At 40.0% G+C, this 27,311-nt stretch overlaps 1 protein-coding gene across 8 annotated transcripts in view; it reads left to right on the forward strand.

The window, feature by feature from the left end:
* The window catches only part of LOC109397126 (whirlin), a 343,758-nt gene that overhangs the window by 68,045 nt on the left and 248,402 nt on the right, over positions 1 to 27,311 (forward strand). For 7 of the 8 annotated variants that reach the window (XM_062855530.1, XM_062855537.1, XM_062855533.1 and 4 more), the window contains exons 5-7: positions 1 to 359; positions 22,348 to 22,483; positions 22,590 to 22,774. In XM_062855530.1, the coding sequence (XP_062711514.1) occupies positions 1 to 359; positions 22,348 to 22,483; positions 22,590 to 22,774 (680 nt within the window). The remainder of the gene's footprint in view (positions 360 to 22,347; positions 22,484 to 22,589; positions 22,775 to 27,311) is intronic. The other variant, XM_062855532.1, reaches the window with a different exon arrangement.

Consider the following 27,311-nt stretch of genomic DNA (forward strand, 5'->3'; position numbering starts at 1 on the left):
AGGTGTGTGCAGATCCTGAAATCGTCGCGCCAGATCAGCATGACGGTCCGGGCGCCCCCGTCGGCCGGGGCGTCGATGATCAACTCGACGGCACCGCTGCACGGCTTCGGGCCACCTCCGAGCGTGGTTGGGAGCACCAGTCGACTGGCGGCCGCCGTGGCCGATCCGCTGGGGGGTGCCGGCCTCGTTGGCGTGGGAGGACCCGCTGCGGTCGTTGGATCGGCCGTGGTCGGTGGCGCTCCGGTGGGCGTTTATCCGCCGCCCCCGAACCGGCAAACCTGCTCCTGGATGGACCGCCAGGGGCGACCCGCCTCGCCGCCGTACGAGTACGGTGGCCGCCGGCCGGAGCGACGGGATCGGTGAGTGGTATTTTCTTGTAAACTGTAGTTTGTGTTTAATTCTTCTGTTCGTCACTGTTTTGAGATAAATGGGTTGAAGGCGTACCGAGAGTGAAATGTGTTGATAGTCGGGCAACATATTGCCAAATGTTTGAAAAATTTGGTCATGTAGGGGTTACACGCATCTAAAGCCTTAAGATGTAGTAATTTTTACTCATAAATACGGCTGTAACACTGCAATGGAACGGTAAAGTTGGTAGAAAATGCGCTGGAAAAACTTAGGTGTATGTTTTTTTTTTTAATTGTTGACTACTTTTCGATTGTAGAATTTAAAGGAAAGAAAAGGGATGGCAGGAGCGTTTCAGGGGTCCCAAGAGGTTTCAGCGGGGTATCTGGAGGTCTTAGGGGCGTTTCAAAGGCGTCCTCGTACGCTTCAAGGAGTAACTCGAGAACCGGAAATGTGATAATGTGGGTGTTGGCGCACATACCAGCGTTCATGGCATGATCACTGTCGGGTCCGATATAGTGGGGAATCAAGAAGTAACACTGTGACCAAGACTACCAATTAACACAAACGACAATAGTAGTTCAAATGGACTGTATTTTAAGGTGGATAAGTTCACAACACGAAACGATTACTTAACTGAACTAGCGAAAGTTTATTGTAACTACGGAACGGTACAAACTCGGTTTGTTCTAACTGCGCGCGCGTATATTGCTTCCTGAGTAACGCTTATGCTAGGACTATAAACTATTATTTACAGTTAACTACTAATTACCAACTACTAACTGGATAATGGTTCTATGGCGGTTTTATAGGGACCATAGTCACATACATTTTTGGAAGAACAAATATTGCAGTATTTTGGGACAATACTGGGCTGAATACAAAGGTTGTCTATATATACAAACATAAATGTATAGTATCAGCTACACTGCATCGGAACTGTATCGATTATGCCGAGAATCGTTACAGAGATCGCTACCAACTATTACAGTATAGCTTTTCTATTACGAACTTCAATTTACGCATAAACAGTGGTAACAATGGTTTTTGGAGCAGGTTTCATGGGTGTTTTCGGGAATCCTAGGGGGATTTCGGAGGCATTTCAGAAAGTGTGAGAGGGTTTTCTACGGGTTTCAGAGGCGTTTTGCAGGGGATTTTGCGGGGGTTTCGGGTCTCAGTGCGTTACATGCCCAACAAAATTATAGCTGTACAACAGATGAATAAACCGCCCTTGAGAAGGAATGCATTTCACTAGTTTTTGATTTTCGATTTTTCATTAAATAACGAAGTAATATTTTTGAATTCGGTTTCCATCGGTTTCGGAAGAACCAAGGTATATTTTGATTATTTTTTTTCCCAACGGAAAATGTTTTCCATTTTTCTGTTAAAAAGAAACATTTTTTCCACCTGTCAAAGAATAGAAAACACCTTGATCCTTCTTCTGAATGTGCATGGAAACCAATAAAAATATTGTTTCGTTATTTATTAAAAAAAAAAACCAAAACCAAACATTGAGGAAATGCATCCAGTTTCGCCTAAAGCTTGATAGAGACGAACCAGCCAAGGGCTGAAAGTCTCTCTAATAAAGACAAATCAATCAATCAATCTAAAGCTTGATTTTGAAAATTGTAAGTGAATAAGCTGTTACGTGGAGCCTCGTAGCCGTGCGGTTAGGGTCACCAAGCTTATAATCGCACCATGCTATGGGGTGAGGGTTCGATTCCCGCTTCGGGCATTGAAACTTTTCGTGAGAATAGTTTCTTCCCCGTTTCCACTGGTGCGTGCTCCGTTGTCCGTTGTCTAATGTTAAGTTTAAACAGTCTGTACAGCCGAAAGCTGAAGACGTTGTCCGTGTCTTTTTTTTAAGCTATCATTATTGGTTGGGTGGGGTTATAGCGGGTTTAAGGGGGATCTCGGAGGCATTTCAAGAAGTTTCAGTGGATTTTCGGGTCGCGGTGTTACTCTGGCGTTTTAGGAGGTTTCGGAGGGTCTCAGGCAGTACTGAAAAAATCATTTCGTCATATTCAAATTCAATCACCTACAGCTCATTTTAGAAGCTGAACCTGAGAATATGGTATATGGAAAACTTGTGCGGCTAGTCCAGTTCTGCAAGAAAGTCACGGAAAAACCGCTATTTTTCGAATATTTAAGGTAAATGTCACGGACTACCTTTGAAAAATGCCAAATGATATTCACGGTGAATATCATTGGCATTTTTCGAAGGTATAGGGTGTCCCAGAAAGTATGGGCACAACTTTGTATAACGAAAATACAATCATTTTCTTAACAAACAACAATTTTTATATTTTTGCATTTTTATTCAGAGTATTTTAATTGATACCTGTGAAGAGTTTATACATTAAAAATGGTTTGTATATGCAGAATGATTAAAATGGAAAAACATCTTTTAAAACTTCTGCACAAACTCCTTTTTTACGGTTTTGCCAAAAATCCAAATTCGAAACATTTTTTTCGATTTTTTTTCACATGATACATTCGAAAACATGTTTTTCTTCAGATGGTTGATTGAAATTTTTTGTAAAAATATGTTTTGATTGTGCGTACGGGCAAATCATAATTTTGAGAAAACTGAAAAATTCGCCTTTTCTATTTCTGGATTAGACATGCGCACAGACATTCGAGTTTCAAAACATGCTTTGACGAGAATAAAAACAATTCAATCTACACTTTATAAAGCTGGAGCATTTATTGAACTTATAGTGAAATAAAAATGTGATTTTCTGCATGTTGTGATATATATTCAGAAGCTTGTTTTCAACTATTAGAAAAACAGGTTTTCAAAAATATCGATTTTGGTGTTTTAATTCATTTTTCAGGTTCAAAAGTATATGTTTTCAATTCGAACTTAGGATTGTATAATAGATACGCATGTAGAAATACACGGATATATTTTATGACATTTTTATCGAGCTTAATTTCATGCGTGGAAAACAATTTGTTAAGCGATGTGATTGAAAAATATAGCAATTTGTGCAGAAGCTTTAAAATGTCTTTCAGGAAATGTTCTACCGCATTCAAACGAAGTGTGAAATGCAAATTTTAATGATTGGCATTTGATGTTGACATATTAAGGCAGGATATGTGTGAAAATAAAGTTTGTTTATGCATCCATTCCCAAATGGCAGAGCTGCAAAGTTGTGCCCATACTTTCTGGGACACCCTATAGTCCGTGACATTTACCTTAAATATTCGAAAAATAGCGGTTTTTCCGTGACTTTCTTACAGAACTGGACTAGCCGCACAAGTTTTCTATTTACCATATTCTCAGGTTCAGCTTCTAAAATGAGCTGTAGGTGATTGAATTTGAATATGACGAAATGAATTTTTCAGCACTGGTCTCAGGTGCGTTACGGTGAGTTTATGAGGCGTTTTGTGGGTTTCGGGGAATCTCAGGTGTGTTACATGGAGCTCTCGAGGTGTTTAGGGCGATTTTTAAAGAGAATTTCAGGGAGATTTCAGTAAACTTTACAGGATTTTTGAAAACCCTTCCACGAAAGCTCTTAAAACCCCTTGAAACGCTCTTAAAATTTATTGAAACGCCCAAGAAACCTCCAAAACTTCCCAAGAAACCCATTGGGTGTTCCTGAAACCCCCTGTTACGACCCTACAGGGTGCGGCAGGAAAAAATGCGAAAGTGTTTTTCAACTTCAAGCCTCATTTTCGTCCATTTGACGTTAACCAATTCATGTTTCAACGTGCCATGATCTTTAACAGGCCTATTTTCTGAAAAGTTTAAAAAAAATCCCATTTTGATCACTAACCTTTACAAGACGGCGTATGAAGGTGAAGACAATCAGTATTTTCAAACCACTAAAATGTACGCGACCTGTGTAAATTTCATATGTGATGAAACAAAAAAATTAATTTTCTCTACAATATCATAAAAAATATGTGCTTATTTCATCTAGTATGTGAAACTACATGGGTCTGGATTAGTATGGCCTGTTTTTTCATTGAATTAAAACTATTCTCTTTACTGTTTTAGCCATTTTGTCATATGACCATTGGGCGCGCACTTTATCGATACCCACTTGCTTGCATTATCACATGTTAAAAATCAAATATGTTTATTTTTATTTTGTAGTGCTAGAATATAGACATTGACTGATACACTGTCTTGAAAAAATAGTCATATATATCCCATATTTAACGTGTGATAGCGCCTTGAACTTTTCGCATTTTTTCCTGCCGCACCCTGTACCTGAAATGTTTCTGGGTCAATTTGATATGCCAACCAACGCCCATAAAACTCTTTGAAATACCTCTAATATGCCCTGAAACCCCCTGAATTTTCCCTTCAAACGTTCCTAGAACCTTATCAATGCTATTGATAAAGGGTGAGTCGATTATTATTGTGCCATTTTCAAACTAACGTAACTTTTTTCCTACTTCACCAAAACCAACCAAATTTGGCACAGTCTCTTGTTTACATGTAATGAATTGAGAAGTTATCAGTGAGATTCCGGTCGATATAGAATACATTTAGTTAACAGTTCTAAAAACGATGTTTTACAATCACATGCTAAAATCTAAAATCATGGTATCGCACCTTGGAACAATAAATGATTATACATTATCGGATCATCTTAATGTTCGTCAATAGGTTTCAGGAACGGTTGTCAGTGAAACATAAGCTTGGAGCTGGGTGAAAACCAGGCACAATGCGCATAAACAAACCAGAGAGCTTTAACTATTTGTTTCAAGTGGAGTCTGAACATGTCCACATGGAGGGCGTTAATTGAAAATGTCGTGAATTTCACTAAACGCATCCTAAATTTGAACCGATACCAAAAAGTTGAAATACATACATATACTAAACTACTGTAAAAATTTGGTTTCATTTCGTTAGCTTTAGACAATTTGCGAACCAGTTGAAGGTAGGGTGGCACAATAATTAACGACTCACCCTTTACGCCCATGAAAACCCGCTAATCTTATTAAAAACCTGACGGTACGCCTTTAAAAGGGTCCTGAAATCTGCTGAAATTCTTCGGAACCGCCATTTCGAGGCTTTCTGTGAACTTTCTGGAAACACACTTGGCTCCTAAAAAGAAGAAGAAGAAGAAGAGCTTGTGAAGAACTAACAATTCAGCTCCGGGGGGATTGAATAGGATCTATTGCAGTTAACGTGTCTAAGAAATTAGTTTCAGAGAACTCCCCATATTAAGAATTTAAAATAATTTGGCATGTTTTGTATACAAATTTAGCCATTACCGCTACATGTCATATTACAGAGATTCACAGATTTAAAAGATTCTATCACACATCTTGGGATGAAAGAAAACATAGTATTTCTACCAAGTCTTCGGAGATATAGTGGCAATTTCACCCTTTGGCTGAACTTTAAAAATTTCATATTTTTTTTTCTAATAATTGCGTACATACAGCGAATGGGTAAACAAAGAGTAGAATTTCAAGAATAATAGTGCTGCTGGATGATCAAATAAATCCTCTTGAACTTTTTAGTATAATCCATCATGCACACATCTGGTATTTATTACATTCATTTTATTCAACTCTTCTGATTCTGGTGAAAGTTAAGATTAACTAAGTTCAACAAAATTTTACTGAAGTTAGCTTAAACAAAAATTCAGTCAAATGACTCTGTATTCTTCTTTTTTTCTGAAATTGTAACTGCTAAAGTTGGCATTTTTTTTTCATGTAAATCTAACTGAAAATACAACTGCAAGCAACATTTTGCACTAATTTATTTCAAACATTAAGAGAAGTCAGATATATTACCACAATCTTAAATCGGTTATTTGTGAACCCAATGTCCATGATTCTGGAACTAATCGATTTCAGAACGCAAACGGTAACGTCAATATTTGATATGCTTCAGACTATAACTTATAATCTCATTATATAAATGTTCGAATACAATTAACTTGGAAACTTAGAAATTCTGGCAGTTCGTGTTTGTAAATTTCGAAAATGGCTAACAATATAATTGTTATAAGCAGAGTTAAACATTGAATAAGGTTATTACATTCGCGACCCCCCAAGCATCAGCTCATGACCAATAGTTTAAGAAACGCTGCTTTAGGTGGTTTCAGCAAGTCTTTGATGCGTTTCAGTGGCTTCTCAGGGGGTTTGTTCAGGGAGGCTTTCAGAAGGTTTCAGGGGATTTGTAGAGTCCAGAGATATGAAGCATGTGGGAAATATCACGTTATTTTTTGGAAAAAAAATGTCAAAACATATGGGCGCCACATGGGCATAACTGAGCCGAAATCTTTAGTTTTTACAATGATTTTACATTTTACAATTTATTACTGCCTTAAAACTATGTTAGTTTGGGAAGCCGAAGTACTCGCGGCTGTTTCGAGGTTAAGAATTGAAAAAAAAATAAAATAAAACTGGAAAGAGGGATTTAAAACTAAATTAATTATTTGCTAACTTATACTAAAAACATTGATGGGACAAATTGTCCATATCTGTAACGGGACCAAAAAGAAAGGACTTTATTCGTACACAACGACAAGAAGAAGACAAACCGAAGGGGGTGACGACAGACAGGGATGAACAACAAAACCAAAAGGCGGACAACAAAAACAAGGAACGTACTACATCAAACTCTGACATCAACAAAACGTTTCAAAAATTGGTAAATAAGGTTCATGTATTCCAAATCAAGTCCTGCCTACACTTCTCTAACGGGTTTCTGTTGTTTTCTTCGGACCCGGAGAATTTCATGCAGCTCAGATCTGACCTCACGATACTCATTGCATCCCCACACGACATGTTCGATATCCTGGTAAGCCACGCCACAGACACAGAGATTGCTTATCGATATGGTTAAATTCAATGCTTTAAAACAAGTACGACCATGGTTTTCATCAATCAAAGAGTTTGAAACTTTTTCAGCAAATCGTTTAATTATGATAAATATTATTTGTACTAAAAAATAAAATAAAAATACTTTCGGGGTGAAATTGATCAATCAATGAAATGTCTTTGTAAGTGCTGACAATATTTGTCCACCTGAATAAACCACACCAGAATGCGAAAAGCTATGCAAAACTTTTACAAGTTTGCTAAATCTTTATTTATTTAGTTATAAAGTTTGATTAATCCAATGAGAACGCCTTAAAGTATGCAATTTCTATACTAAGTATGTGATCACTTTCGAAAAATATGATTTTGTGGAGCCTCGTAGCCGTGCGGTTAGGGTCACCAAGCTTATAATCGCACCATGCTATGGGGTGAGGGTTCGATTCCCGCTTCGGGCGTTGAAACTTTTCGTGAGAATAGTTTCTTCCCCGTTTCCACTGGTGCATGCTCCGTTGTCCGTTGTCTAATGTTAAGTTTAAAACAGTCTGTACAGCCAAAAGCTGAAGACGTTGTCCGTGTCTTTTTTTTTTTATTTTTTTTTTTATTTTTGCCTTTCTCGTACACCAAGGTGTACCGAAAGGCTATATGTTCACTCCAAAAACGAAAATTTGATAGAGCCCTCGGAGGGGTCAAGTCTTACATACCAATCGACTCAGCTCGACGAATTGAGATGATGTCTGTGTGTGTGTATGTATGTGTGTGTGTGTATGTGTGTATGTGTACAAAAAAACTCACATCACTTTTTGGCAGTAAACATCAGCCGATTTTAATGACCGACGGTTCATTCGACGCGGAATCTGGTCCCATTGTTTCCTATTGAAAATGGTTCGGATCAGTCCAGCCGTTACGGAGTTATGGCCATTTAGGTGTTCCGGATCGGTACCCCAGGAAGGGACCAAATATGAAAACGCTACAAACCCATGCATGCGACACATCAAACCGCGACATTTTCGATAACCTGATGAACGGTAAGCATGGAAATAGTCTCAGTCCATATCTGAACCGGTAGTGTTCCGAAACCGGTTCCTGGTGTCCCGCCGGAAGTGGCCAAATATAATAGTGAACCAAACCCATGCATGCGGCGAATCAAACAGCAGCTTTTTCGATAACCTGATGAACAGTAGGCAGGAAAACATTCTCAGACAATATCAGAACCGATAGTGTCCCATAACCGGTTCCGGGTGTCCCACTGGAAGTGGCCAAATATGAAAGTGAACCAAACCTATGCATGCGATACATTAAACAGCGATTTTTTCGATAACCTGATGAACAGTAGGCAGGAAAACATTCTCAGACCATATCGGATCCGGTAGTGTTACATAACCGGTTCCAGATGTCCCACCGGAAGTAGTCAAGTATAAAAGCTAACCAAACCCTTACATGCAACGCATCATGTCGCGACCCTTTAGGCAACCTGATAAACGGTTAGCAAGAAAATAGTTTCAGACCACATTTGGAACAACCGATAGTGTTCCGGAACCGGTTCCGGGTGTTTCGGCGGAAGTGGTCAAATGTAGAAGAGAACCAAATCTGCGGCACATTAAATAGCGGCTTTTTAAATAACGTCTTAATAAGATCTTTTTAAAGATCACCGATAGTGTTCCGGAACCGATCTAGGGTGTCACGCCGGAAGTGGCTAAATGCCAAAAGGAACCAAACCCATGCATGCGACACATCAGATATTGGCTTTTGCTATAGCTTGATGAACGGTTAGCAAGAAAATAGGCTCAGACCACATTGGACAATATCGGTAGTGTTCCAGAACCGTTGCGGTTGTTTCGCCGGAAGTGGCCAAATGCAAAAATTAACCAAACCTATCCATTCATGGCTTTTTGGGAAACCTGATGAACAGTTAGCAAGAAACTAGTCTCAAACCATATAAGGGATAATCGGTTCTGTCCCGGAATCGGTTCCAAGTGTCCCGCCGGAAGTGATCAAATGAAAAAGTGATCCTAATCCATGCATGCTATACATCAAATCGTGACTTTTTCGATAAACCGAATTGGCTCAGACCGCATTTAAAACTACCGGTAGTGTTCCGGATTCGGTTTCTCGGGTATCCTACCGAACGTGGCCAAATACAAAAGTGAACCAAACGAATGCATGCGATACATCAAACCGCGGCTTTTTTAATAACCTGAGAAACGATTAGCAAGAAAATAGGCTCTGAACACATTAGAGGCTACCGATAGTGATGCAAAACCAGAATTGGGTGCTTCGCAGGAACTACAAAAGTGAACAAAGTCAATGCAAGCGATTAATATGTGTAAGAGAACAAAAGCTTGACTGAGCTAAGGCCACCCCAGACAACCAGTAATCGAACAAGATGATAAAGTGGAGGCCATATGCGTGCATGCCTCCATATAGGCGCATGTAAAATGTACGCATATCGCCTCCATTTTAACATCTTATACAACATCTTATACGATTACTGGTTGACTGGGTCATGCATACAGACGTCTCACACTACTTACTACCCATCGTGCTGTTTTCAACGGCTGCATCAAATATGAATCGTTTTTGCTCGTTTGACGTTTACTAACTACCGCCATCCAGCCAGCAGCGGCTTGTAAAACGCAACCTGATTAGCATTTGGAGATTATATTTTTCGTGACGATGAATATAATGGCAATATGTTCCAAATGATATGTCTTTTTGTCTGTACTAAAGCAATCTCATCAAATCACACCATTTCAGATTCCTGAGGTGTAAAAATTTACAGGATGGGTCAACGTTATATGGGAAAATGAAAATTATTGCATCAACCCCGGACAAAGTTTTTTCAATCCTCTTTTGCGGAAAAAAATCATGAACAAATGTTTTCGATTCCCCCAAATGACTGCAAAGCCGACATTCTGAAGCAAAATCATCCCAGTCGTATCCAAATCAAGGAATGATCATGAGTACATGTTCGACGAGAAAGGCACTATCACCACTAGGTGGATTAATCTGGTTTTTTTTCATACATTTGAATATTTAAAGAGTTTTTGATGACGAAATCAGGTTTAGCGAATAATTGGCAGCTAGAAACATTCATTCGAATATTCATTATATGTGCGAAACAGCTATGGTAACAAAAGTTTGAAATTGTCTTTGAAGTTCGCCCAATACGCAGTTTCGTAAAATATTGAATTTAATACAGAAATACGTGACTAATTGTCTGTAAAACTTGTAAACTTACCATTCAATAACCCTTAAGTCAGATTATGGTCAGTTTTTACAAGTTGTTTCGAGTTTGAAGCGTTATTTTTCGACAAATAAAAATGGTCCTCATGTCGATCAATTTCACCCCACTGATCAATTTCACCCGAAATCACGGTATGTGCGTTCAACAAATAGTGGTTGGACATCAGCCGACACATCACGCGAATGAAATCGCGGCCTAAATCCAACCCTTTGAACCATGGCTTCTTCGACACCTGTGGAATGATGGAGTGCAACCATCTACCCATCTCTCCATCTCTCCATTTGTGTTGCCAGCTGATCAAGGTCTCTCTCTCTCTCTCTCTCTCTCTTCTTGGCGTAACTTCCACAGTTATTAACTGAGAGCTTTCTCTGCTAATGACCATTTTGCATGCGTATATCGTGTGGCAGGCACGAAGATACTCTATGCCCAAGGAAGTCAAGGAAATTTCCTTTATGAAAAGATCCTGGACCGACCGGGAATCGAACCCGTCACCCTCAGCATGGTCATGCTGAATACCCATGCGTTTACCGCCTCGGCTATATGGGCCCTGACGGGCCAATTCAAAAAATTCGTCGAAGGCGATTTGACGCTCATAAATATCGCCTTCGCTAGCGCCCACCTTAGCCAGAGAGCCCGCTATGTCATTGCCCGGAATTGAGCAATGTGAAGGGACCCAAGCTATGGTGATGATGTATGAGCGTTTGGACAAAGCACTCAAGACTTGGCGTATTCCTTTCAGGAAGTACGCTGAGTGCTTCATCGGTTTCATTGACCGAACAGCCTCCAGAGAGCTTAGACTGTCGGTAAAAATAAAGTAGTGCTCAGGTGGAAGAGTGCGAATTTACTCTAAGGTGTAGTATATAGCTGTTAGCTCAGCAATGTATACCGAACATGGATTTTGAAGCATGTAGGTGGCGCTATGAAATTCGATGTAGACACCGAAACCTGTCGAATCATCGGTTTTCGAACCGTCTGTGAAGAACTGTCTGTCCCCGCTAACATGCTCGAACTTACTTGCAAAAATTTGTGGAATACACACGGAACGAAAAGATTCTGATATTCCGGTGATCTCATCCTTCATGGACAGATCAAAATCCACAAAGCAACTGTCGAAGTTTGAGAAGTTGTCACGATTGGTGTTAACCGGAGATGGGCTTACCTCCAGCGTCGTGTACCAGTAGTACACAGTCATAAAACGAGTTTGAGGGTTCTATTCGAGCAGCTTTTCCATATTTTCTATAAGGGGCTGTCCATAAACCACGTGGTCATGAGGGGGGGGGGGGGGGTTCGGCCAATGAGCATTTTGTATGGACGAATAAAAAATTTTGTATGGACTAATGACCACGCGGGGGGGGGGGGGGGGGGTATGAGAAGTCCCAAAAAAAATGACCACGTGGTTTATGGACAGCCCCTAACCAATGGATTCACAATCTCGCATCGGATGAGGAACCAGAACGACAACTCCGCAAAACGGTCTGTCAGAGGCTGTACATAGTGTACACAAGCAAGTACATACCTCTAAACTCATTGTGTGAGTCGAGTTCATGCAACCTAACGCGATCCGAAGACAACGGTACTGAACCCGTTGAAGTTTCAGCAAGTGTGTTGCCGCCGCGGATTGAAAACAGAAGCTACCGTATTCGTAAATCGACAGAATGATTGTTTGGTACAGCCTGATCACATCTTCCGGGTGTGCTCCCCACCATGTTCCGGTTATAGTTCGCATAAAGTTGATTCACTTTTGGCATTTCTGTATCAGATACACAATGTGCTTCCCCCAGGTGCATTTGGAGTCGAACCAGACGCCGAGATATTGAGAAGACATACTATGAGTGATTGTCTTACCCATCAGATGGAGCGGAAACTTTGCCGGTTTGTATTTTTTAGACAATCATCTCAGTTTTCTCCGGAGAAATTCAATATCCAGCTTGAGAGCCCAAGTAGACAAATTGTCCAAAGTATCATGTAGTGGTCCTTGCAGATCGACTGCTATTGATCCCGTCACAGAAACAACACAGTCATCCGCAAGCTGTCTTAACGTGCAATTTTCCATGAGACAATCATCTATGTCTCTGACATAAAAATTGTAAAGAAGGGGGCTTAGACATGAACCCTGGGGGAGACCCATGTAGTTAATTCGTGAAACTGTCAAGTCACCATGAGCAAAACTCATCTGCTTCTCAAACAGCAAATTGTTCAAAAAGTTGTTCATAATTGGTGAAAGGCCACTTTCGTGTAGTTTGTCGGAAAGAACATCGACATAAACTGAATCAAAAGCCCCCTTAATATCCAAAAACACTAAGCGCATTTGCTGCTTTTGAGCAAAGGCAAGTTGAATTTCTGAAGAAAGCAACGCAAGACAGTCGTTCGTACCTTTGCCTCTGCGGAAACCAAACTGTGTGTCTGACAACATGCCATTCGATTCAACCCATTTGTCCAGTCGAAAGAGAATCATCTTCTCCAACAGCTTCCGTAGACAAGACAACATCGCGATTGGACGGTACGAATTATGATCCGACGCGGGTTTCCCGGGTTTTTGAATAGCTATCACTCTCACTTGCCTCCAATCATCCGGAACGATGTTGTTATCCAGGAACTGATTGAACAAGTTCTACAAGCTCCTCTTAGCGACGTCGGGGAGGTTTTTAAAAACTTTTTTTTTGGCTTTCACCATTTCTTGTGCATATTTCTACTAGTTTACATCACTAGTTTATGATGCTGGCTGGTTATGAAACATGAATAATGTTGAAAGAGTAATTGGGAACTAACAAAATGACATTTCCCATCGCTGCTCTGGAGTTGCAGGGGTTGTCTCGGAAAATGGTGTTTCATAGGGTTTCAAAGACCATGTCAGGGGTCTCATGGAGTCTCAGAGTGCTTGAAAGGGTTTCTAAAGATTTTTGGGGGCGTTTTAGAGGTTTCAAGGAATTTAATTGGGTTTCAGGGACTTTTAAGGAATTTACAGGACGCAACCTCGTAAATTCCCTGAAATGCCCCCAAAACGCATATAATTACTATTCTTAACCATTCAGGAAGTGCGCCTGTTCGATCCCAAAACTGCACCGCGCTCACGCTGAATACGACGGACGAGCGAGGTTTTTTGGTAGTGTTGTTCTTTTTACAACAGCGCATTCCTGAAGCATTAAGGACAAGGTATTTGGGGTACACAGCTGAAATTGTGGGTTTGAAGAACCGCCAGACGGATTTGGCTGAAAATGCATCCCGTAAAATGACTGAGCAATTATCATTTCAGCTTTATCCATTGAAAGGTTTTTTGAAACGGTGCTCTAGGAAACGTGAGTTATGTATACCTTGTTCTTAAATGCTCGTCATATCCCTGAGATCTCATAAAATCCATTGAAACGTTCCCCTTCTTCTGAGACGTCCCTAAAAATGTCCTGAATCTCCCTGAAGCGAAACATTGCTCCCCAAGTAACACACTTGTCACAAAAGAGTCATAGCGGCGCAGATTTTTGTTGCGCAGAAGTCACTGTGACTTACTTGTAGCAAATAAGTAATTATTTGTTAGAAGTAAGTCACAAAAACCTGCGCCGCCGTTACGTTTCTGCGACAAGTGTGTTACTTGGGTCAAACAAAACGTTTCAACGAAGCCAAATAAAACTTTGGATACGCCTAGAAACGTTCCAGAAAACACCTTGAAATTCCCAGAAATGTCCCTGAAACCTCCTGAAACCCTTTTAAACGTGTCTAAAACCCTTCTGAAAGCCCATGAAACCCACAGAAACTCCCTGGATAACCCCTAAATCAATTGAGAATTCTTGAAAGCCTCGAAATTCTCTGAATCCGCTGAATCATTACTCCGCTATACTACACGTCCCCCTCTTCGCTCAAATCTTTCGAAACGCCCCAAATAGTTGCATAAAAGAGATTTTACTGTAAAACGAACTGTCAGACAACTTTTCAGACGTTTTGAATTGCTGATGACATACACTATCCGCCAATAATATGGAATCGTTGCAATACTCAGTAGTGCAGCACGCAAAAAGTTTTGCATCGTCCAAAATAAGGAGGAAAAATGGAGTGAAGCTAGAACCAATGAGATTGTGGGTACGGATTGCATTTTCAAAGATAATTAAGGGGGTCATAAGTGATTTGTACCACAAAAGCCTGAAATAATCACATGCAAAAGTTTTTAGGGTGCTGCCATATTCAGTATGAGTGTTGCAATTTGCGATTCCATATTTATGACGGGTAGTGTAGTTCAAAATTTCCAAATTCAGCAGAAATTATGTTTAGAGTTTTTCAAGAGGATTCTGGTTCCACAAATTTCTCCAGAGGTTCCTGCTGAAATTCATTCAGGAGAATCTTGGAGAGATTAGCATCCATGTCCAGCACATCCAGTAACTAGTGCATGGATGTCCTCGGAAGATCCTTCAGATATTCCTTTTGAAATAGCTCCTTGAGTACTTTCCGGAATCTATCTAGGAGTTTCTTAGGAGTTTCTTCATGAAAAGGAAAAAGTTTCATAAGGAATTACTCCAGAAGTTTTCTATTATTTCCTTCTAGTACATACTCAAACCACCTCGTTGGCTTCGCAAGCCTCCTCGAAGCCATCGGACGAAGCAGAGAGGAGAGAATTTCGTTGTCAAATCGTATCCGTAGTACACAACCTAATTACATATAGCAACATTCCCACACCATCAACACTAGTTAACCCAACCACCCAACCCAGTCACAACCCACAGTAATCTTCCTTTCGTTGACGGTGAAACTTCCGAAAAGGTTCGAAGTGCAAAAGTCCAAAACAAAACAGTGTCTGAACAGTGTGAAACCCCCATTAATGAATTTCCCACTAATTTATCAAGGGTTCAAAATTGTTTAGAATGTTTGATTTGCAATTCCTTCATAATAACCAAATATCCACAGTTTTCAACTGTCCATTCTTAGTGAAGCCATTCCATCATAGTCCTAATATACACTCCCGATCAAAAGTTCGGGGTCGCCCCTCAAAAACATGCCATTTTTTTGGCCCATATCTCCGAAAATTTGCGTCCGATTTCAAAACCCTAGATCTCATTCAAAAATTAATAAGTCAAAGAAACTTCGAATATGATTTAAATTAAACTCTTTAAAAAATGTTTGTATGTAAACTTAAGGTGAAACTGGAAGCATTTTCTTATTTTTTGGTTTTTGATTTTTTATTAAATAATGAAGCAATATTTTCAAAATCGGTTTTCGTGCACATGTAGAGTATGGATCAGGGTATCTTCTGAATTTTTTATGCGGTAGAAAATGTTTTTCGTTTTTGCAGAAACCATTTTTGAACCAAATTTCACCAAAAAATGGTTTCTGCAAAAACGAAAAACATTTTCTACCGCATAAAAAAATCAGAAGATACCATGATCCATACTCTAAATGTGCACGAAAACCGATTTTGAAAATATTGCTTCGTTATTTAATAAAAAATCAAAAACCGAAAAAAATGAGAAAATGCTTCCAGTTTCGCCTTAAGCTTAAGTTGCCAAATTTTCTAAAAAATGAACATAAACTTACGGCAGTTTTGCTGGAAATTGGGTCGATGAAATTTTAAGATGAGAGCGGTAATATAAACTATTTAATATTAGCTTTCAACTGCTTTTACCGAACTTAGCTGAAAAATCTAAAAAAAAAGTTATTAAGTTAGTTAACTCATGATGTCATCGACCAAAAGTTTGTTAAAATTTACATACTAAAACTTAAGGCGAAACTGGATCCATTTCCTCACTTTTTGGTTTTTGATTTTTTATAAAATAACGAACCAATATTTTCAAAATCGGTTTTCGTACACATGTACATTATGGATTCGTTATTTAATAAAAAATCAAAAACCAAAAAATAAATGAGGAAATGCTTCCAGTTTCGCCTTGACGTAAAATTGCCTCATTTTTTGAAATGTGTTGAAGTGTATTAGCTTTACTTCACATTTTAAATATTAAAATCATTGAATACGTTGAATTAAAGACATCATACGTACATTTAGTTAATTATCTTTGAAATAAGTAAAACAAAAATTGAATGAAAGATGACAAAGATATCAACAAATCACTTTTCCATGTTTTTCGATAGTGACCCCAAACTTTTGGTCGATGACATCAAGAGTTAACTTACTTAATAACTTTTTTCCTAAATTTTTTAGTCAAGTTTGGCAAAAAGCAGTTGAAAGCTAATAGAAAACCGGTAATATTACCGCTCTCATCTTGAAATTTGGTCGACCCAACTTCCAGCGACATTGCCGTAAGTTTATATTGAATTTTTAGAAAATTTGACAACTTTGGGTTAAGTTTACATACACATAGTTTTATAAAAGTTTCACCTAAATTATGTTCAAAGTTACTTTGACTTATTATCTTTTGAATTAGACCTAGGGTTTATAAATCGGACGCAAATTGGCGGAGATATGGGACTAAAAAATGACATGTTTTTGACGGGTGACCTCAAGCTTTTTATCGGGAGTGTATGTAAGATTAATCTCATATATTTAAATGTCATAGTACAGAAGAAAACTATTTGGTGCATCATAGAGGTGGCCTGGATAGGTTTACATAGTGCCTAAATTGAATTATTCTTGAATGTTCCACATTCAATTGAAAGCTTGAAATAGATATCGCTGCACCGATGCACCTGATCCAGCCCACTTAAAATTCACCAGGTGCAACCGGAAACGTCATGCATTTTTTATTCCTACTATACAAACCGCATTGTAGCCGCATCCCCGGTGCCCTTACATGGCTCGTTATGCAGTAATGAAGATAAACCTCACTTAAATCCTTCCTGCCCTGTTGCAAACCACAAAAAGAATGTAGGGTAAACACCTCTAGCCTAGACCTGTGCGCCGACAATATTTTGCTCGGCGGCGGCGTAAGGACCATTTTTGGCCGGCGGCGGCGGCGTCATCGGCGTCACGCCGGTGGCAGCTTTCGGCGGCGGCGGCGGCGGCGTGAATCGGCGTGGCCAAAATTTGACCATAATGTCAACATTGGCAAAGCAAAGAATAGTTGTCATTACGTTCTATAATTTGTAGTCTGAGCTTTTTCATGACATAAAAAAACTATTACGTTTGAATGAATACCTTTTTATTATTTCTGTTTGATCAAGTCCGTCACTGCGACCAGAGATTAGACCTATTGTAACATTACCCGTATCCTTAGTGGCATTACTCCATTGCAAATTAAGGGCAATAAAATATCGATTTTACTACAGTTTATGTTTTGTTTTCTAAGAATCTTTAAAAGCTATCAAATTTGTTAATAAGGTCGCACTATTTACACCAAGGAATCCCCGTATGATTTCATGGAGGAATCACAGAAGGAATTCTAGAAGTAGCCTCCAAGAAAATTATGGACTAATCTCTGCAGAAAATGCTGCTGTTAACTGAAGTAACTTCTGCTGAAATCTCTGGTGGTACAAGAATCGCCCTTAGAGAGATCCTTGCAAAAATGTCTGCAGAAATCCCCGATTGGAATTTTCGTAGAATTTCAGAAGGAAATTCATGAAGAATTCCCAAAAGAATTCAAAGAGTATCCCCCAAATGTATTCATGCAGAAATCAAAAGGGGATTACAGTATGAATCCCCTAAGGAATTTCAGGAGGAATTCCTGACGGAATTCGAGAAGAAATCCTCTTTAAGGATTTCTAGGAGGAATCAACAAAAAACACCCAGGAGGAATCTCTAAAGTAATAACAGGAGAAATTCCTGAGATAGTTCTAGGAGGTATTGCCGAAAGAATTCCACGAGGAATCTTCAAAGGAATTCCAACAGGAATCCCTGAAGGAATTCTAAGAGGAATCCTCGAAGAAATTCCGTGAGGGATTACCAAAGAAATTCCAGGGGGAATCTCCGAAGCAACTCGAAGAGGAGTCACAGCAGGAACTGCAAGAGCGAATTCCAGAAGGAATCTCCGACGGAATATCAGGAGAAATCCCAGAATGAATTCCAGGAGGAATCTCGAAATAAATTTGAAAAGGAATCCTCAAGGAATCCCAGGAGGGATCCCCGACAAAATATCAGAAGGAATCCTCGAAGAAATATAAGGAGGAATCTTCGAAGGAAGTCCAGAAAGAATCACTGAAAGAATTATAGGAAGAATCTCCGAAGAAATTCCAGGAGGAATCTTCGAAGAAAGTCTAGAAGGAACCTCCGAAGAAATTTCAGGAAAAATCCCCGCAGGAATCCCAGGGGGAACCATCTAAGGAATTCTGGGAGGAATCTCCGAAAAAAATCCAAGCAGAATCCTCAAAGGTTTTTCATGAGGAAATCCCGAATTCGAGTCCCCATGGAAAATCCAGGAGGAATCTCCAAAGAAATTCTAGAAGAAATACCCAAAGGAATAATTCCTAAATTCCAGGATGAATTATCGAAGGAATTCTAAGAGAAATTACCGAAGAAATTTGATATGGAAATCTCGAAGGAACTTCAGCAGGAATCCTGGAGGAATTCCATGAGAAATTTCTGATTGAATTTAGGAGGAATCTCTGAAGGAATTCTGAGAGGAAACCGCGAGGTAATTCCAGGATAAATCAACGATCAAGAACTAATCAATGGATATCAAGAGGAATTCATGAAAGAAGTTCAGGAAGAATCTCCGAAGGAATTTCAAAAAGAATTTGCAACCATCGAAAAATATTCAGGAATTCCAGGAGAAATCCTCGAAGGAATACCATGAGGAACCCCTGGAACCCTGGATGAATTTAAAGAGGAATCCCCGAAGGAATTTAGGAGGAATCCCCGAAGGAGTTCCAGGAGGAATCTCCGAAGGAATTCTATAAGGAACACTTGACATAATTTAAGGAGGAATCCCCGCAGCAATTCCAAAAGAAAATCCCGAAAAACTCAAGCACGAATTCCAAAGGAATTCCAGCTATAACCCACTAAGCAATTCCAGCAGCAATCCCCAAAAAAATCTTCTAGGAATTTCCAAGGAAATTCGCGAAAAAATCCCCAAGGATTTCTAGGAAGAATTAACGAAAAGTATCGAGAAGGAATCTCCGAAGGAGTTCCAGGAGAAACTCCCAAGTAAATTCTAGGAGGAATCACCCAAGGAATTCCAAGAGAAATCCCCGAAAGACTTCCAGAAGAAATTCTCGAAGGAATTCTAAGAGGAACCACTGAAGGAATTCCAGAAGGAAACCTCGAAGGAATTCTAGGAGGAATCCCCAGAGAGAAATTCCTAGAGAAATTCCATGAGTAATACCAATACGAATCTCAATGAGGAAACTCCAAAGAAAATCCAGGAGGAATCTCCGAAGAAATTTGCAGATGGAATTCCCGTATAAATTTCAGGAGGAATCCCCGACGAAATATCAGGAGGAATTCTAGGAACTCTAGGAAGAATTTCCGAAGGATTTCTAGGAGGAATCCCCGAAGGAGTTCTAAGTAGAAGCCTCGTACGAATATCAGGAGGAATTCCCGAAGAAATTCTAGGAGAAATCCCCGAAGGAATTCCATCAGGACTCCTGGAGGAATTCCATGAGGAATCTCTGAAGGAAATACAGGAGGAATCTCCGAAGGAATTCTAAGAGAAATCATCAAAGAAACTCCAGGAGGGATCTCCGACGAAATATCAGGAGGAATTCTCGAAAGAATTTCAGGAGGAATCCTCAAAGGAAATCTAGGAGGAAACTCCGAAAGAAAATCTAGGAAGAATCCCCAAGGGAATTTCAAGATGAATCCCCAAAAGAATTGCAGGAGAAATTTCTGAAGTAATTACAGGCGAAATCTCCGGAGATATTCCAGGAGGAATTACCGAAGGAATTCTAAAAGGAATCCTCGAAGAAAATCCAGGGAAACCCCTGAAGGAAGTCCTGGAGGAATCCCCAAAGAAATTACAGGAGAAACCCTTGCAGGAATTCCAGGGGGAATTCTGGAAGGCATCTTCGGAGGCTTCCCAGGCGGAATCCTCGAAGGATTTTCAGCGAAATCTTTCGAAGGGAATCTTCCGGGTAGGGGGAATGATATGCAGGAGGTATCCCCTAATGAATTCCTGGAGCAATTCCAGTAGGAAATCCTGGAGAAATTCTTGTAGAAACTCAATGAAATGCTCCATGAGATATGCGTAATTATAATCCTATGGAATGTATTTAAGGAATTCCTACAAGATTCCCTGAAAGAGCTCCTGTAGCAATTCCTGAATTAGCTTCTGGAGATATCTCTGATGTAACTCATGGAGGCATCCGTGAGCGAACCTGGAAAATTCTCAGGGAACCCCTGGAAGAACACCTGAAAGAATCCTAAATGAAACTTCTCATGGAATCCCCTAAGAATATCCTAAAGGAATCTTAGAAGCAACTCTTTTACAGGAATCCCTAAATAAACTTCTGAGGGAAATCAATTCTCCTGAAGGCATCTTTGGATCCTCCTATACCTAAGTCTCTCTGCAGGAACTTCTGGAGAGAGTTTTGAAGAATCCCTGAAGAAATTCAGGAGGAATCTCTGAAGAAACATCTGCAAGTATCCCTGAAACTCCTTGAGGAATCTCTAAAGGAACTTCTTACGGAATTCTTGACGGATCTCCGGAAGGCAGTTATGAGTCCTCCTGAAAGAGTCTCTGAAGGGACTTTTGAAGGGATACCTGAGCGAACTCCTGTTCAAATAAGCTTCTGGAGGAATTACAATTGAACACCTGGAGGCATCCCTCCTGCTGAAGCTATTAGGATCCCTTAACGAACTCCTGGAGAGACCATTGAAGGAATTTCTGGAGTAATCCTGGAAAGAACTCCTGAAAGAATCTCTGAAAATTTTTCATAAGGCATCCCGAAGTACATCCAAGAAGAATCCCCGAAGATACTTCAGGAGGGATGCTAGAAGGAATTCCTGTAGGAAGCCTTGATAAAACTCCCGGAGTGATCCCTAAATGATCTCCTTGAGCGATCCCTACAAAACGTCAGGAGAAATCCCTTGTTGGAATTCTAGAAGAATTTGTGAGAGATGTTTTGGAGGAATCTCTGAGGAAACTCCTGGAATAATTCCTAAAGTAAATTTTTCTGAAGGAACTTCAGAAGAAATCCCTGAAAAACTCTCAGATCCTGAGGATCTTCTGGCTGATTCTCTGATGTATCTCTAGGAGGCATCCCTGAATCCTCCAGAAAGAACTTCTGAAGGAATTCCTGGAGTTTTCCCTGAAAGTACTCTTGCAGAGATCTTCCTGAGATCTTCTGAAAAAAAAATCAATCCTGGATCAATAAAAAAACGTGGAGCCACTGAATCTTTCTGGAAAATTTTCTGAAAAGAGATGTAAATGATGTACAATGAATAAAATCTAATGATAAATTAAAAAAAAAAGTTCATAGAATTCGTATGTGAAAGAATTGATTGGTTGATTTGTCTTTATTAAAGAGACTTTCAGCCCTTGGCTGGTTCGCCTCTATGAGGTATGTGAAAGAACACTCTGAAATTCCATTTGAATTTCTTCAGAAGTTCTTAATAAGTCTACTGCAGAGTTTGTCCAAAGGAATAGAAAGAAAAAATAGACAGACCATCGTTACAATGACCAGACTTCGAATTGTTGGAACGTACGGTTTTCATTTTTTGTCTCATAAGGGCAAATTCTTTAGTAATTGATTTTTTTATTTGTATTCTCTTAATAGTATTTTTATTCAAACTTAAATTTGTTCGTGCACTGATCACCGGCGCGAAAAATGAAAATCGGCGGCGTGACAAACAGCGGCGTATGGCGCGCCGCCGATACCTCGGTCGGCGTCGGCGTGGGACAAAAAGTGTCGGCGGCGGCGGCGTGGCGCGGCGGCGCACAGGTCTACTAGCCAACCAACTGCTGCCGCACAGAAACAAACACATTCAAAAAGGATATCGCCAAAACCGGAAACCCATTTATCTCGAAGCTCCTCTGCAGCAATGGTGGCGGGTGCCACAAATTTACGATTTCACCTCTTTTTATCTATTTGTGTTGCACCTTACCAAATAATAAAATAACTGAATTTCTTGCTTCCGGTTTCCTCGCATCCGCCAGTGTTCGAAGGGTAGAACTAGTGATAGAACCCGGCCAATCCCTGGGACTGATGATAAGGGGTGGCGTAGAGTACGGATTAGGAATTTTTATTACCGGCGTCGACAAGGACAGCGTAGCGGACCGGGCTGGACTGATGGTGAGTTGAACTGTTCATTGAATAAAACAATTTCCTTCCTAGTTAAGCCATCCAGTGACATTTTCTCTAACTGAAATCCGTTTTTCTCTCCGTTCCCAAACAACAGGTCGGCGACCAAATCCTAGAGGTGAATAATCAATCATTCATGGACGTTACCCATGACGAGGCTGTTAGTCAATTCAAGTTCCACAAGCGGATGTCGCTGCTGGTGCGGGACGTCGGGAAAGTGCCACACTCGTGTACCACCGTTGAGCCAGAACCGTGGGATGCCTACAGTCCGACCGGAGTGAGGTGAGTGAAGTAACTCGAAGGAAAAGAGATACATGCAGCAAACAGTATTCAAAGATGCAATTATGAATGAGGCCCTCCTAGGGACGGGGAGAAGAATTCGCTCAACCCCATTAATAGATACATATATGTATATTCACGAGCTCTAAGATGTAGCAGAAATTCAACTCGTAAAAATCATTCAAATATCGAGAATTGAAATAAAAAAAGGTACCGTGGATGCCCTGACAGCCACACTATCAGGTTAAGGGCGTTCCGACAGGTTTCGATTAGTTTTAATGGGATTGCGGGAATTTCAAGGGCTTTTCAATAATATTACGGGAGTTTCAGGGAAGATTCAAAAGACTTTAAGTGTGATTCAGGAGCCTTTTGCGGGCGTTACAAAAGGTTTCAGGGGAGTTTCAAGGCATTTTTAAGACATTTCCGAGAGTTATAAAACGTTTTAGGAAACGTTTGATAGCGTTCCAAGAGGATTTAGCGGCGTTTGATTTAATTTCAGGTGCCTTTCTAGGAATTTATGGAGCCTTTTGAAGGTGCTCCAAGGGCATTTCAAATTGATTACATATCGGGATATCAAGGGCGTTTTATTGAGTTTATGGAGATTTCAGGGGCGTTTAGAGGCACATCATGTGCACTTTAATGGGGTTCAGGGTCATTTCAGAGGGGTTTCAAGAATCCTTTAAGAGTGTTCCAGGCGGTTTCAAAGGGATTATGATGATTTCAAGAGTCTTTTGGTAGTATGAAGCGCTCCTGAGACTCACTGGAACCCCCTGAAACGCTTCTGAGACCTCCAGGTACCCCTGAGACTCCTTGAAATATACCAAGTGCCCCTGAGACTACCAAGAAAACCCTTGAGACCTCCTGAAGTGCCCCATAGATCTCCATGAACTTCCCTGAAAACTACAGGGACCCTCTGATAGGCCCCTGAGGTCCCCTAAATGCCCTTGAGAGCCCTTGAAGCGCCCCTGATGCCAGCTGATACCCTTTCGAGTCCCCCCGAAACGCCCTCAACAAGGATGGAAGAAAATCACTTCAAGCGATAAATGATACAGGATACGAATAATCCAAGATAGCCTTGTTCTTGCCGTACATAGCATGATGCCGACGCCTCACACCATACTTGTATCACAGAGACAATCAAAGCATCTGATGCACGCTTTATCGCGTGATGACCCGTTATCGGATCATGTTACAAGTCGTGATAAATTTGATTCATCACTATTGCCGTTTTTCTTTATTATCCAGTTCCAACCTGGGTTGGAACTGGATCAGATCACAGTTTCAACCCCAACCCGACTTCGGTTTCGCTTGTACTAAAGTTCGTTTGACGTTGTTTGTTTACACATTTTCCGCCAATCCAGTTCCAACCCAGGTTAAAAAAGAAAAACGGCATATGTATGCCACTTATGCACTCGTAAACCGTATTCATGATTCGAAATAATACATTCACAAGCATATCTGGCAGTTAAAGCAGCAAGAATGCTCAAAAAGTGAATAAAATCACGAATTTATCATTTCGACTTCATGATAACGATCGCATCGCGCCCGCACATGCTGAGCGAATCATTCTTCTCGGACCGTAGTTTGTTTATGACGCTTGACGACAAAATGTTATCGTTGATGCTAAGATTGCGCGATGCCGTTCAACCGCGACACTTTCTAAATCTGATCATGATCACTAGATTTCCATCCTTGGCCCTTAAGTACCCTTGAGCTTCCAAGACCTCAGGCACTTCTTGAAACACTCTAGAAACTGCTTGAAACGCTCTTGGAACTGCTTGAAACGTCCCTGAGACTCCTTGGGGTCCCACGAGACCCCCTGCAGCCCCCTGAAGCTCCTGAGATGATCCTGTCACCCCTTTCACGACTCTGATACCTTCTCATGCCCCCTAAACCCGATGGAATCCATTCGAAATGCCCCTGAGATTTTGAGGTCCTCCCTGAAACGCCATTAAATACCTCTGGAACTACTTCAAAACCTTCAGGAACTTCTCTGGAACACCTTGAGACCTTTTGAAGCATACCCGAGACCCCATGCAACTCATCTGAGACCCCCTGAAAAGTGCTGGCCGTTGCACGTTAGACTGTATGGGTCATTAGGCTGAATGGGTCATAGTTTGAGATGTTTTAGTATGCTCTAGGTGCCCGGTATGTCGCAGACCCATTGTCTGCTAACCCATTCGGCCTAACTTTCTTCGGCCAAATAACCTGATACCCCCTGATACACCCCTAAGACCCCATGCAGCACTCCTATATCCCCTGAGACCCATAAAATCTCCTGAGACCACCTCAACGCCCCTGAAACTCTCCCGGAACCCCTTAAGACTCCTTAAAGTACCCCAAAAGTCCCCTGGAACCCCTCTGAGATCCACTGGAATTCCTTTGAGACCTCCTGAAACCCCCTCAGGTCTCAACCTGATACCGCTTGAAACCCATTGGGACTCCTTAAACGCCCCAGAAACCTTCCTTTGCTTTGCCCTATGAACTATCCCAATTCCTCATAGATTTCTACACAAATTCTGGAAGTAGTACAGCAGAGCCGTAGCGCGGTCTCATGGCGCCCTTGGCAAGCATCCAGGTTGGCGCCCCACGACAATAAGATATTGATAATTTGCCAAAGTTTGTAATTCTTTTTTTAAGTTGTTTAAAAGTTGTATTTCGGCTTTTTTTCCCCTCAATTATTTGTTTTCTCATACTGTTTTCTTCGTGTATTTCTTCTTTATAGAAGTCGCCCAAAATTATACAAAATTTAGAGTGTACGAACACATTTTGCAATTCAAGAATCGCATTTGGACCAGCACAATAATTAGAAATGACATTTCATTAAGAAATAAACATTAAGTTTATTTCTTAATAATTCAGTTGCATTACTTAATCATACTCAATTCCAGACCATTCCCGTACCAAATCCTTTCTATTAACGAGAGCGTCGGTGAGTCTCTGGCATCTCGATAAATAGATCTCATCCCTTCCCTACTATCCCTTCCTATTTACATAAGGTGTTTCTTCTCGTTTCAGAGAGCGATCAATGGCGGTTAAGCCTAGGCTTTTTAGCCAGGACACAGAGTAAATGCCTGTGTCCCATCCCTGAAGCAAGAAGGCCCATGGAGTGACAAATTCTTTTAACCCTCTAATACCCAATTTTTTTTATTTTGATCTAAATATCATTTTTCGTCATCTACAATCGATTTATACATGTTTTGCAAGATGATTCTTTTTAATTCTCGATTTCGTAAATTTCAGTTTTCGATTTTTCTAATTTTTATTTTTGAACTTCCCCACAGTTTTATATTTTTCCTGGAAGCCTATTTGGGGTACGGATTTTTTGAGATGAAAACATTTTGGGATTTGATGATTATTGTTAAAATATTTTTATTTTTATTTTTTTTTCATAGAAAATTTTATTTTCCGTGTAATTTTAAGGAGAATAATTTTAGAGTGTATTCGGTTCCCTTAAACTATAAAACTAAGATAGAATGATTTGGGAAAAATTAAAAATATGTTATTTGTAGCGATTCAATACAAAATAAACAATGACTTCTAGAAGGTGACTAAAACATCAATTTTTCAATGATTTAAAAAAAAATGTTAATACGCTTTAAAATACACCAAAAGCTATTTTGAGATATACAAAACAGTCCTAAATATCAGCCAAAAATATAAAAATTTTGGTTTTCCACGAAACAAAAATTACAAAAATGCTCAAACTATACCCCGTCTAAAGGCGGGGTTGGGTATTAGAGGGTTAACTACGTCCCTCCCAACGTAGGTGTTTGAATATACTAAACCACCTACACTTACACCAATACATCTACATGATACACACAAATACACTTACACAATCTGAATCTTTTGTGCTCAGAATTTCGATATCTCTTTTTGTTTTTGAGTTATCGGACAATATATGGCAGGTTTCTTCAGGGATCTCAAAACATGGTCAAAATGTTCATTTTTAGGTAGTTTTTCATCAGTAACTCAGAAACGAAAAGAGATATCGCAATTCCAAAAGAAACCATTTCAGTAACAAATTTTGAAAACGACGTACATATAATCAATGGTGTAGCATTGATTACACTAGTTTACAAAATAAAACGAAAGTCGTGAACTTCTGTCAACGACCAACATTTTTGAAGCACAATTTAGCACTGATTACGAAACCGTGCTTCAAAAAATTTTAAGTAGAGCAGTTTTTGAGTTTTAGCTCAATATCGAGTTTTACAACTTTAAAAAATATGGAATTTACTAAAATTCAAATATCCTGTGTTTTGTTCAACCAATTTCAAATGTTTTCCATAAATTAAAAGCTGATTACAATACCATTAGATCATCTGAATGCAGGTTTTGCGTCAGATTGATGAAATTCAAGATATTGGCGAGTTTTAGGGACGCCAAATTTCCAAAAATATTTGAAGAAATGTATTTTTTTCAATAAGAAAAAAAAACAATCTAAAAATTCTTTCCCAACGTTTATTTGACATACCATATGTAGGCGAGTTACAGTAAAAAAATCAGCTTAATCGGAGCATTGATTACGGAGAAT

The sequence above is a fragment of the Aedes albopictus genome, chromosome 3, assembly GCF_035046485.1.
Source record: "Aedes albopictus strain Foshan chromosome 3, AalbF5, whole genome shotgun sequence".
Lineage (NCBI taxonomy): Eukaryota > Metazoa > Arthropoda > Insecta > Diptera > Culicidae > Aedes > Aedes albopictus.